Source organism: Lipotes vexillifer, unplaced genomic scaffold (assembly GCF_000442215.2).
Source record: "Lipotes vexillifer unplaced genomic scaffold, Lipotes_vexillifer_v1.1 scaffold751, whole genome shotgun sequence".
In the NCBI taxonomy this organism is placed as follows: Eukaryota; Metazoa; Chordata; class Mammalia; order Artiodactyla; family Lipotidae; genus Lipotes; species Lipotes vexillifer.
In genome coordinates, this window is record NW_006799727.1 from 1,493,383 (window position 1) to 1,505,975 (window position 12,593).

At 42.0% G+C, this 12,593-nt stretch overlaps 1 protein-coding gene across 1 annotated transcript in view; it reads left to right on the forward strand.

The window, feature by feature from the left end:
• EFCAB11 (EF-hand calcium binding domain 11) overlaps nt 1-12,593 on the forward strand; it is a 146,122-nt gene that overhangs the window by 8,732 nt on the left and 124,797 nt on the right. The window contains exons 4-5 of the mRNA XM_007471894.1: nt 8,787-8,888; nt 9,763-9,853. Of these exons, the coding sequence (XP_007471956.1) occupies nt 8,787-8,888; nt 9,763-9,853 (193 nt within the window). The remainder of the gene's footprint in view (nt 1-8,786; nt 8,889-9,762; nt 9,854-12,593) is intronic.

The following is a 12,593-nucleotide window of genomic DNA, read 5'->3' on the forward strand; positions in this document are numbered from 1 at the left end:
TAGCCATCTTAGCAGGAAGTCACTGCTGAACTCTGAATGCTGCTAACATAAAATTTTTTCATTAGGACTGTTAGTAGTAAACCAGTTTCAGACCAGCTCCTTCTTTTCTCCCTTTCAGTGACATGAGTCACATTTACATGTTATTTTTCTTACAGGAATAGAGTTTATACACAGATTATTTTACCAAATATATGATCGAAGAGAGTTTATACACAGATTATTTTACTAAATATATTATCGAAGAGAGTTTATACACAGATTATTTTACCAAATATATTATCTCTCTCCTTAATGTTTTGATCTTGAAGAACTGAAAGGTTGGCCTTGGCTTTCTGGGAGCTATTTACTCAGGTAATCAACTTCCCAGAGTTCTTCTGAGTAGCTGTGACTTGGGAATTCTCCCACTAGGTGTAGCTCTTCTTACATCCAGACAGGGTTGTGCCATATCTCCAGCATGCAACCCCAAAGGACCCTCCACACAGAGCCCATTTGCTGCCCAGCTTCCTGGGGCAAGGTCCAGACTCACATTCTGGATTGAGCCTGACTGAGCAGAGCCCTGACGATGCACACATTTCATACAGTACCTAAACCTGGATGCCCAGACCCTGCTTCCCAAGGTCTCTAAAAGGTGGGTCGTTTCTGTAGAGGTTTCTTGTGAAAATTAAAAAGAGTGAAAAGTTAAGACAAAGCCATTAGAAGAGTAGGATGTCTCAAGGGAAGTCACGCTGGGAGAATTTGAGGGCAGCCAGAAGGAGTAGCAAAAAGGTGTTAATGACATTTTTAATGCCTATAACTTAACAAGCACGTGAGTATCAGCAAAAACTGTTTAGGCACCAGGAACAAGGAATTATATTAATGGGAGAAAAAAAAAATCAAGCCACTTGTTTAAGGAAGCAGCAGATCAGTGTTGGGATTGGTTCCAATACACACTATTGCTACCTAATTTTAGAGGGTTTTATTTCTGTTCTCTAAGGGTATAGAACATTTCATACCTTCTCTAACTATAGAACATGAAAGAAGTTTGCAACTAGAAGAGCCTAGAAGACAGTCATATATTTCCTTTTGTAAAATGAGGAAACTGAGCTCCAGAGAGGAATAAAAAATCTTAATCCTGGCATTTGATGGTTCTTTATTGGTTTATAAGACACTTTTACATGTGTTACAGTATTTATTATTATAGATAATAATTATAGCTTTGATTCCTTGAGTGTTTACCATGTGCAGACTCTGATGAGTATTATGCATGGATTGTTAAATTTAATACAACTCTATGTTAGGATTATCCCATTTTATAAGTTAAAACAATCCTGAAGCTTAGAGAGGTTAAGTAATCTGTGCAGGGTGGCAGACCACAGTAGTGTAATCTCCAAGCTTACCCTCTCAACCATTTGATAAACCCTTCGCTTGAGGTTAATAGTGTCATGGATCACATTGATGGAGCTGAGGCCAGTCTTCATTGTCCTGGGAACTTAATGAATGAACGAGTCGAAATCAGGAGTGGGTCAGTACACAAAACACAAATCACAAGGTTCTGTGCAGCCGCTAGAGGCTCATGTCAAATTTGGTTCCGAGCTACTGAGTGTCCAGATCAAATAGGGAATCATAACCAAGTGTAGAAGTCAGCATCCACACCACAGAAACTCCTTTTCTAGAGAGACATAGTTTTCCCCGATGTGGGATATTTCCCCCATGATGTCTCGTGGAGGAGAGACTAATAAGTGGACACTGATGTCCACAAACTGTTCAATAAACACAACAGTGAAGTCTGTAAGGCCGTTTCTTGAACTTTCTTCGGCATAGGCCAGTGGTTTAATGCCAAACGTGTCTGGGCAGTTCTGTGAAGGGCAAGACCATGTGTGATCTCAGATGGTTTGACTTCATTGTGGGATGAATCGTAGAGCATTTTATATGAATAACAACAGCTAAGATGTATAAGACTTTTGCTTAATCTGCCCAATGCACATCGCCCCACTGCATTCTCACACAGCTGTCTGTGAGTTTTTATCCCAGATCTATATAAAATATGCTTGAGGGAAAAAAACAGAACAAAATATCAGAATTTTGTTTCCACTAGGTGATTAGATCATGCTTTTTTCTCCCCTTTCTTTCTGTTTTTTTATATTGTTACCCTTTCAATACACTGAACATATTTTACTTTCATACTTAGAAAAAAAAAGCTTTCCAGGAGCTTACTTTTAACCTGCAACTTTAAACAATGGAAAAATAAAAGAGATTGATTCATTACAATGGTGATGATGGACTGTTTGACTCGGTCATGCTATCCAGGGTCAGTTTAATTGAAAAATAATTTGTGGATGATGAGGATAATGGCTTTTATTTATTGCTATCTTGGCTGAGTTGTTTTGAGCCAGATAGTTGACTATAAAAGTATTCTTTTCCTAAATTTAAATGTCTGTTTTCTACTCTTCCAAGTTATATTGTAAACACATCTTTTGTATTTGTTTTGTGTATATTTTGTTGTTTTGGGCTCCTACTTAAGGAACTGAGGCCACGGTATAGCAGGTGTAGCAGGCTGTTGTTTGACTTCAGATTTCAGTTGACTTCTTTGTTCATTTCTATCATCAGGAAACACATACACATTATACTTATCTCGAAATCATAGGACCATTTTGTGGTATCGCCCACAGATATTCCCCTCTCAATTAATGTATTTAATTCCCCATTTAAAGATGATGAATAAGTTTCCTTGTAGGGGTAAAAAAGAATTAGGAGACACTGACCTAAAGACACTCTTTAAAAATGTCATATTTGATAGGGAAGATTAAAGAAGTATTGTCACTTCTGTGATGACCAGATGTCACAGGAACACAATAGACAAGAAGACCTGTAAGAGTTTCGAAGGGAGCGGCACTCCCTTCCTGCCCGAGGTGTGGGCCAGAGCCGGATGTGAAAGGCTGGGTGGGGTTTGCAAAAGGTGGAGAAGCAAAGAGAACAGGGAGAATGAACGAAGGCAGGTGCCAGCTGCGAGCTTGTCCTCCAGCTCCTGGTGCTGCCTGTGCTCTGCTGGTGCCAGCGTGGATGAAGAACTCTGTGCACATTTAGACTTCCCTGTACAGTCCACACCCATGCAAACGTTGCCTGTCATGTCCTGGAGACTTTGCCGAGGTGTTTGTTAATGGTCCAGAGGAGGGGCTTTATCACTCACCACTCGCCCTCCATCACAGGTCCCTCCATCACTTTCTTCTCTTCCTGCATGCTAGCCCCGTGGGGTTTCTCCTACAGACCCCCTACCCCCAAGCGCCTCCCCCTCTTCTCTCAGATCCCTGCCCCCCGTTTTACAGCGCGCCCTCTTGCCTGTGCCCCCCTCAGATTTGCAGGCCCAAAGTGCTCCTCAGCTGTCCCTGTGTTGGTATCAAGTCCTGCCGGAAACGGAAGCCCCCGCCCCCGCGGAGTACTGCTTTCTCGTGCTGCCGCGGGGAGTGCGGTGCGAGCGAGCCGCAAGCCAGCTTCCCCCCAGCGAGCAGCCCTGATGGAAGCTGAGCGTTGGAGAGGGGGAGGTATAAGGACCAGTTTACCTGGAAGGAAGAGTGAAGCTTTAAATTCCAGAACAAGGGATCGGGGCTTTGCACTGAAAACGCTGAGGAGCCTTTGAAGGGTTATGAGCAGGAGATGTGCAAAATAAAAAAAGATGACGATTCCTGTCCACGTTTGGTAGGAATAAGGTTTCGTTGGTTCAGAATTCTCTATTCCACTGTAACCTGTTTTTACTCTTCCTCATTTCCCTCCCAGTGATAGAGTAAAACTTGCTTTCTTCCATTAAGGTGGATTCTTTTCTCTTCATGCCCCTACTCTATGCGTGTAGCTGGAAGAAAATACTAGTCCTCTGAATTTACTTACCCATCTTATTGTGACAACTCACTGCTCTTGATGCCACGAAAGCCCTTCTGTCCTTGCAATCTTTTTATGCAAACACATTCTATCCTTTTTTTTTTCCTGCATGGCCTCCAAAAGTCATAATCTGAATTTTATTTCTCAAACTAGAAAAGGCTTGTATTATACCTTTTAAAAGGCCACTTAATCCTTTTAAGCCCTCATTTTTAGGCATTTTCAATCCCTGGAAAAATTAATAGATGGCCCAATGACTGTGAGCCCTCTCTTTTCTACTAAATCCAGGACCAGACTTCCAGTCTAAAAAACTTGGCATTTTTATTATTTTCTCTTTCATTCTCCCAGGTTTATTGCAGTTTCTAATTTAAGCTCACTGTGATAGCCAGAAACTAGATGACTACATTTTCAAGAGGATTTCTCTGTACGCACTGACCCTGAAGCTTAGAACTGTGAGCCACAAAAAAAAGAAAAAAAACAACTTTCGAGGGAAAATTTATATAGTTTTATTGGACTTTTTGAATATATCCAGCCCTGTGGTGAAAGATGATTACCTTCCTAGGAAATTGCTTAAAAACAAAAAAGGGGGAAAAGATAACACTTCTCTATATGATATATCTATATCACATGTATTAAGTAGATTGGGAAGTAAAAAATATATATATTCATTATAGAACATGAAGAGTCCATTTCGCCAAGAGTAGTTTATAAAATGGAAGGGAGTGCTTTCAGTGACACGGAAAATGCACAGACTTGCAGAGTCTGGAAGGATTCATAAAGATCATTGGTCCCAGTGGCCTTTGAGGCATGATCCTCAGCCCTGTGTCCTGTGGGGGGCACTTGCAGAGGCACTGCTGGAGAGGGAACGGTGAGGAGCCCACCTCACTGCAAACCGAATAGCTTTGCCTTCATCTCTACACACTGGGCGTTCCTATTTCAGAAAGAAGAACCTTTCCTACAGCTAAAACAAAGTCAGAAAACTACTGGTAGAGTCCAGCTACCCGGGCAACTTCTGAACACCTTCTGCAGATTAATAATGAACACAGATAAACACATAGGTCTACGTGGTTCCTGTTGTGATCCCAACATCTAGCTACAGCAAAGTGTGTTTAGGTAACTTTTATTACTGGGACAGTTTGCAGAGAAGACCCAACCTCGTATTTGGAATTAGAATGTTCTGAACATACTTTCACTCCAGGGGTGGACACAGGTAATGCATTTCTCATTGTGTATGAAATGTGGTGGCAGTAGAATTATGGAAAGTGTTTGTGAAGTGGTAATTTTAGGTTTGAATGTTGTGACAGCAGGTGGAGCTAGTAGTAGGAACTCTATTTCTAGGCCATTTAAACAGCAGTAAAACATATAAAACTTACATTAATGTGTTTGCATTACAGAGCGGTAGGAATAGCAAACCTTTTACGCCTTGGCTTTGGAAAGTGATCATACTATTACAACATGAGAGCTCAGCTGAATGCAAACTTCTCTATCCTTTTTAGAAAAGGGACTTGCATGGTATTGAATGCATTTGTATGTGTTGCCATCGAAGATTAAGACAAGGGGATGGGGATGGGGCAGTGAGATATGTTTACGTGGTTTAATATTGACTAAAAAATAAGGTATCTGAGCCTGCAGGAAAATAGTGTGAATGAACTTGATTACATAAATAGAGTTATTTGCATTATTAGATGGTTTCTTCTTTTTTTTTTTTTTTTGCGGTACGCGGGCCTCTCACTGTTGTGGCCCCTCCCGTTGCGGAGCACAGGCTCCGGACGCGCAGGCCCAGCGGCCATGGCTCACTGGCCCAGCCGCTCCGCGGCATGTGGGATCCTCCTGGACCAACCTGTGTCCCCTGCATCGGCAGGCAGACTTGCAACCACTGCGCCGCCAGGGAAGCCCTGGTTTCTTCTTTTTAAATGGTAATAAACATATAGTTGAAATCCACATATATTTTCTCCTAGGAAACACTAAAGAACATGTGCTTTTTATCCCCCAAGATATGAAATAAAGACCTGACTACTTTATAGCCCCAAATACGGATGAGTTTTCTGAATATGTGGTTTAAAATATATCATTCACCACTCATGCACTTCTTTTTTCTTGTGAATCTGAATCACACATTGAACCATGGAACTGTTCTTTTTTCTTACCGTTTCCCGAAATCAGACGCAATTAAATGAAGAGCGCATATTATGCATTCATTTCCTTTTCCTCTGAATTTTGTTTGTTTTTTACTGTATCATAGGTATTAAGAAATTGGGGTTTCTAAAATGACGATTTTGCTGGCTATGTGAATAAATAGAGACCTACTTTTTGGCATTAATTTACAGTTATAAGAGCATTTAAAACACATTTTAACGCTTTTTGCTGAAAACTAGAAATAACGTCTTCCTATGATTTTATTTACTTATTCAACAAACATGTGAGGAATGCCTCCTACAAGCAGGTATCTGCTTGGAATTAGAATGTTCTGAACATACTTTCACTCCAGGGGTGGACACAGGTAATGCATTTCTCATTGCGTATGAAATGTGGTGGCAGTAGAATTATGGAAAGTCTTTGTGAAGTGGTAATTTTAGGTTTGAATATTGTGTGGATAAATTTTGACAACAGGCAATCCTTTCCCTCAGTGTCTCTCAGGCAGACGTGTGGCCAAATAGTTACCATGGGACCCAATGAGAATGGAGCTGCATCACTGCACATCCTCCACTGCCATGGGGGAAACGCTAATTCCATACAATGTGTATTTATTGAGCACATGCCAAGCACTCTGGTAGGTGCCAGGAGATACGCCTGCTGCTGCTTTCTTGACTTTTGCTCTTGGTTGTCTCCGAAGCATCAAACAGCTAACATCTCCAAATTGCAACTGCATCTCAGCACCACCCCCATCCTGCTTCCCCTCGTCTTTCTCATCTCTTTAAATGACTCCTCAAACCACCTAGTCCTCGAGCCAGAACCTAGGGCTTATTCTTGACATCTTCTTTCTCTTGCACCACGTGTAACCCTCCATCTTTTCTGCAGTATGTCTGAACCTTCCACTGCCCTCTGTTCCCGCTGCCCATGCCCTCGTGACCACATCTCTTGCCAGTAGGATCCTAACAAGTCTCCTTTTTTATATTTTGCTTTCTCCCCAGTCCTTTTTCAAAACAATAGCCAGAGAGATCTTTCCAAAATCTAAATCAGATCATGTCACTTCTCAGTTCAAACTTTATTGACTTACTATTGCAACTGAAATAAAAATCAAATTATTTCCCGTGGCCCATGAGGGGCTGTGCGTTCAGGCCCTGCCCACCTCACCAACGCTGTCTTCACCGCATTCGAGACGCTGTGGCCTGTTTTCACTTCCCGCACTCCCCACCCCATGGCCTTGGCACGTGCTCTTTCCACGGCCTGGAATGCTCTTCTTCCCACCTTTAGCCAGTTGGTGTCTTCTTATCATTTAGGTCTTAGCCTAAATATTACCTCCTCTGTGAGATCTCTCCTTCCCCAGAGTCTGCTCTACGGGACGATTTCTGTGACATGTTTTATACCCTCCTGTTTTCCCCTCATTGCGCACGCCACAGTTTGTGATTTTGTGTACGTTTGTCATTGAATCTGTATCATCACCGTCTGTGTCACTAGACCAGTGACCCTTGGCACTGGAATCGTGTGTGTTCTCTTTTCCCCTCTATTCCCAGAGCTTAATGCAGTGCCTGGCACCCAGTGGGTCCTAAAGAGTTGTAAGAGAATCATTTATAAACACGTAAAGATAGATGGACTTTTAAAATTTCTGAATCTTTAACTACAAGTAAGAAAAATGTGGAAAATTAAAACTATTTTCTACTTTTTAAAAAACCATCGGAACTATTTCGGGAAATGTGTATAGTTCAGTATACCTCACCAAAATATTCCCTTTTGGAAAGGGTGCAAGTTCTTAAAAATTAGCACGTGGTTATTGTGTGATTTGGGGCTATTTTTAAAACAGTGATACATTTTTAAATGGAAATCCTGACTTATAAAAACGAACTGCTCTTTTTAGATATTTAGGACTCCGTTCACTAGAATGTTTAAATTCTTGGCTGCACTCTTTAAACCTACTACAAAGATCACATTAGAATTCTTTTTTTTTTTTCTGCGGTACGCGGGCCTCTCACTGTTGTGGCCTCTCCTGTTGCGGAGCACAGGCTCCGGACGCGCAGGCTCAGCGGCCATGGCTCACGGGCCCAGCCGCTCCGCGGCATGTGGGATCTTCCCAGACCGGGGCACGGACCCGCGTCCCCTGCATCGGCGGGCGGACTCTCAACCACTGCGCCACCAGGGAAGCCCTAGAATTCATTTTAATAGGCATTGTAAGCACAGTATCCAATCTCATATGATCATGCTGAGCTCTTTTATTATGAGAATCACAGGAAGCCGAGCCTGAGGCTGCAGAACAGTCATGGGAGGTAGCTGGGGCTGGGGACAGTGCCAACGCTACTGCTGATGGAACGCTCTCTACACCTTTATCTACGGTGCGCAGTTGGGATTGACTTTTGGGAAACTACTTCTTCACCCCCATCTCCCAGCTGGAAAAAAAACCTGTCGTAATGACATCTGGCTCGGAAAAAAAGGATCAAAGACGCGTAAGGAAAGAAAATTATGAGACCTTATTTTATAAGTAGTTTCGGGCCTGTCTGTTAGATCTGTCAGAGGGAAGACTGTCATACTTTTTCGAGGTCATCATCTTTTTTCTCCGGGAAGAGCTCAGTGAGCTCCCAAAGTGTCTATCCTTTCTGCCATCGATTGCTAATGTGGAGTCTACTTAGCTTTTAAGAAAATGTCTTTTCAACTTTAGAGATCTTTATGAATAAATACTACCCACCAAAAATTAAGATAACATTTGTTTGTGGTACTATCACTTTCCGTTTATGTTTTGTTTCCTTCTTAAAGAGGAAGACAGTAAATTTTTTTTCCCCAACTTTTAGGGATATTACTTAAGGAGTTTTTAGACATTGTAAGGAAAAAGAAGGAAGCTCAACTCTATCGGAATGAAATAAGACACATCTTCACAGCTTTTGACAGGCACTGTAAGTATCTTTAAAGTGTTTTGATATAAAAAATGGCTATTAAGGAACTGTGAATGGGAACATACTCAGTAACTAAAATAATATACTTGGAAGGTTATTTTACTGTATTCATTAGCTATTACCTTAGATGTTGGTGTACATTTTTTTTCTCCGTCACAATCTTAAATTCTTGACATTTACGATGGGTGAAATAATATCTACAGTTATATAATTATACAATACTTATGATTTGCCTGCAATGTAATGGGGACAACAGAAGGGCTGGCCGTGCGGGGATATAGGTGAAGAGCTACTTGTGGAAGTTTGGGAGACCATGAGGCCTTTTTTTCCGACTCCTCCTTTGACCCACACATAATTGGAGGAATTGTTTTCCCACACTGGGGTGGCCCAGAGGAGTAGCTTCAGACCCCCTCCCCACAGAACACAGGGTTGAAAGACTTGTGGAGTCCAAGTTCAGTGTTTTGGCTTCTGTAATGGTTTTCCTCTAAATAATAATATAGTTCTAATACCAAGCAAGAAAAAAATGTGAATTTTGAAGAATGAATTATTTTGGCAATCCACAAAGACTTGAAGCCTAATGCCATTGTTGCAGTGTCTGTCCCTGAGTCCTTTACCTCGGACTCAGGGAATCAGCAAATCCTGGGGCTGGAAGAAACCTGCAGGAGCATCTGGGGCTGTACTGAGGGAGAGTATTACTAGATTCTCAAATTCTTCCAACGAGACAATCTCAGATTACCTTATATGTAAAATCAACTATAATTTACTGCTTTTCTCCTAGTAATAGATTAAAGTCTCACGCATATGTTGTGGCTGAAATAGCAGTTCATGGGGCTGATAGAAGTGTGTGAATGTTATGTATTCTGTTTTCAAATAGATCGTGGATATTTAACTCTGGAAGATTTCAAAAAAGCATTTAAGCAGGTGGCTCCCAAGTTATCAGAAAGGATTATTCTCGAGGTATTCAGGTAAGGTGCCAGAATCTTTATGTATACCCACCCCTTGATTTACCATTTGCTTTTACAAGTTTTCAGTTTTATGGAGAACACTCATTTATGCTTATTTTTCACTAGTGAACATTTTCATCTCACAGCATATTGTCATGATCCAGGAGAGAATTTTTTTTTTTTTTTTTTTTGCGGTACGCGGGCCTCTCCCGTTGCGGAGCACAGGCTCTGGATGCGCAGGCTCAGCGGCCATGGCTCACAGGCCTAGCCGCTCCACGGCATGTGGGATCTTCCCGGACCAGAGCACGAACCCATGTCCCCTGCATCGGCAGGCGAACTCTCAACCACTGCGCCACCAGGGAAGCCCCAGGAGAGAATTTTATAGTTAGCTATTAGTCCATCCACACCTTGACAGTGGGCTCTAAAGTGGGTGGAGTGCTTGCATACTAGGAAGGTGCAAAAATCATTTGTTAGTAGGGGTGGAGAGGAGCAGAAAGAAAGTAGAACTTCTTTGTATATTTATGTATTGACCAAAGCCCCCCCCCCGAAGCTTTATTAATATTTAATATGGATGCTCCCATGGTGTTCTCCCATGGTCTGTATTTCATCAGACATGGGTTACAAATGGTCCTTGAGTTGTCTGGAGAGTAGAGTTGGGTTGATCAGTGGTGGCCCCTCCTTCATTTGTTTTCAAAGTTATAGACCCATGATGCAGTTCACACACACCTGGTAAAGTAGATTTAAAGACTATATTATGTTTTCTTTATAAACTAATTCTGACAAAATGGGCAAGTGGCTTAAAAGCAGTTTCCGTTAGGAAACTGCAGATTGAAAGTAGTAAGAATAGTGTAAGCACATGCTTGCAAAGAAAATTGCAGAGTTGCCTCTTCTCTGACTGCTAACATGAGTTCCTCATCAACCTTGTTACCAGATGTGTTAATTAGGGTTTCATACAGCAGTAAGAGCCAGAAAACCCAAAACAACAAAGAGAGAGCAATAAACACAGGAGAGTCCAGGGATGATTTGATGGCAACACAGTTGTGAAGGACCCAGATTCCTCGCCTCTTGTTGTTTGGCTGCCTCAGCATCTGGCTTTCTCCCTCTTGCTTCAAGATGGCTCCCGAGGTTTCAGCCATCACACCTGAATTCCAGCTAGGTAGGCCAAAAGGGAGCAGAAGATATGCCCCTCCTTTGAAGGCTATCCATTATTTCTTCCTACATCCCAGTGACCAAAACTTAGTTCCAAGGCCATGAATAGCTACAAGGGGGAGGTGGGTCTGGAAAATGTAGTCCCTGCTTTGGGCAGCCACGTGCACTCAAATGGAGTCTCTGATACTGAGGAAGAAGGAGAGAACAGATACTGGGGGACATCTGGCAGGTGTTCCCATGTGGATAAAAGTAATTTCGTGAAATCTGACCGGAAGCCAGCCCTGCTCAGTAGAAATTATCAAGTAGGTTATTTGAAATAAGGATCTGCACTCACTGTCATTAACAGTGACATATATGAAATTCTTTTGCTGCATCATTTGCAAGCAGATTATTGAGCAAGCTATTGAAGAGCAAAGGAGTTCAAGCCAGGTGCAGACAAAGTGCCTGAGGACAGTATTACTTAGGTGATTCCAGAACATCAAGACCTTTAAAATATAGTAGCATCTTTGTGCACACTTTGTGATGAGAAGAGTAATGAAAGTCAATGTATTTCTACCACATGGTGGTGGTTTTTCACAAAAAGAATTACTTCATTTTACTTTTACAAAAAGACACGTGTCGGTCGTCCCTGGTGGCGCAGTGGTTAAGAATCCGCCTGCCAATGCGGGGGACACGGGTTCGAGCCCTGGTCCGGGAAGATCCCACATGCTGTGGAGCAACTAAGCCCGTGCACCACAACTACTGAGCCTGCGCACCACAACTACTGAAGCTGACGTGCTTAGAGCCCATGCTCCACAACAGGAGAAGCCACCGCAATGAGAAGCCCGTGCACCGCAATGAAGAGTAGTCCCTGCTCGCTGCAAGTAGAGAAAGCCCGTGCACAGCAATGAAGACCTAACCTAATGCAGCCAAAAATAAATAAATAAAATAAAATTTAAAAAGACAAGTGTCCAAATTTGCTGACCTTTTTGTGTTAAATGGTTTCAGGAGGTGCCCCCTTGTACCACGTGTAATTTTGAAAAATCCACTTAAATATAGCTGTTCAAGATAGAAGCAGTCTTTTAACAGTGAGTGGAAAAGTAACTGCTTCTCAAAAGAAATCTACGTTATTGGGAGAGCATTTTTGAAAATAGATATTTGGCAATGTGATTCTGTTTTAAAAAATGTGTACACCTATTGAAACCTTCATACCTGCATGTTTAATAATTTAAAAATGGAATGTTCTAATCTGGTGAAAAAAGTCGTACAAAGTTTCAGTGGTTTAAGAAAAAAAAAAAAAAAGGTCATGAAGAACCTAGGAGCAAGACGGGATTAAAGACACCGACCTACTAGAGAATGGACTTGAGGATATGGGGAGGGGGAAGGGTAAGCTGGAACAAAGTGAGAGTGGCATGGACATATATACACTACCAAATGTAAAATAGATAGCTAGTGGGAAGCAGCTGCATAGCAGCCGCATAGCACAGGGAGATCAGCTCAGTGCTTTGTGACCACCTGGAGGGGTGGGATGGGGCGGGTGGGAGGGAGATGCAAGAGGGAAGAGATATGGGAACATATGTATATGTATAACTGATTCACTTGGTTATAAAGCAGAAACTAACACACCATTGTA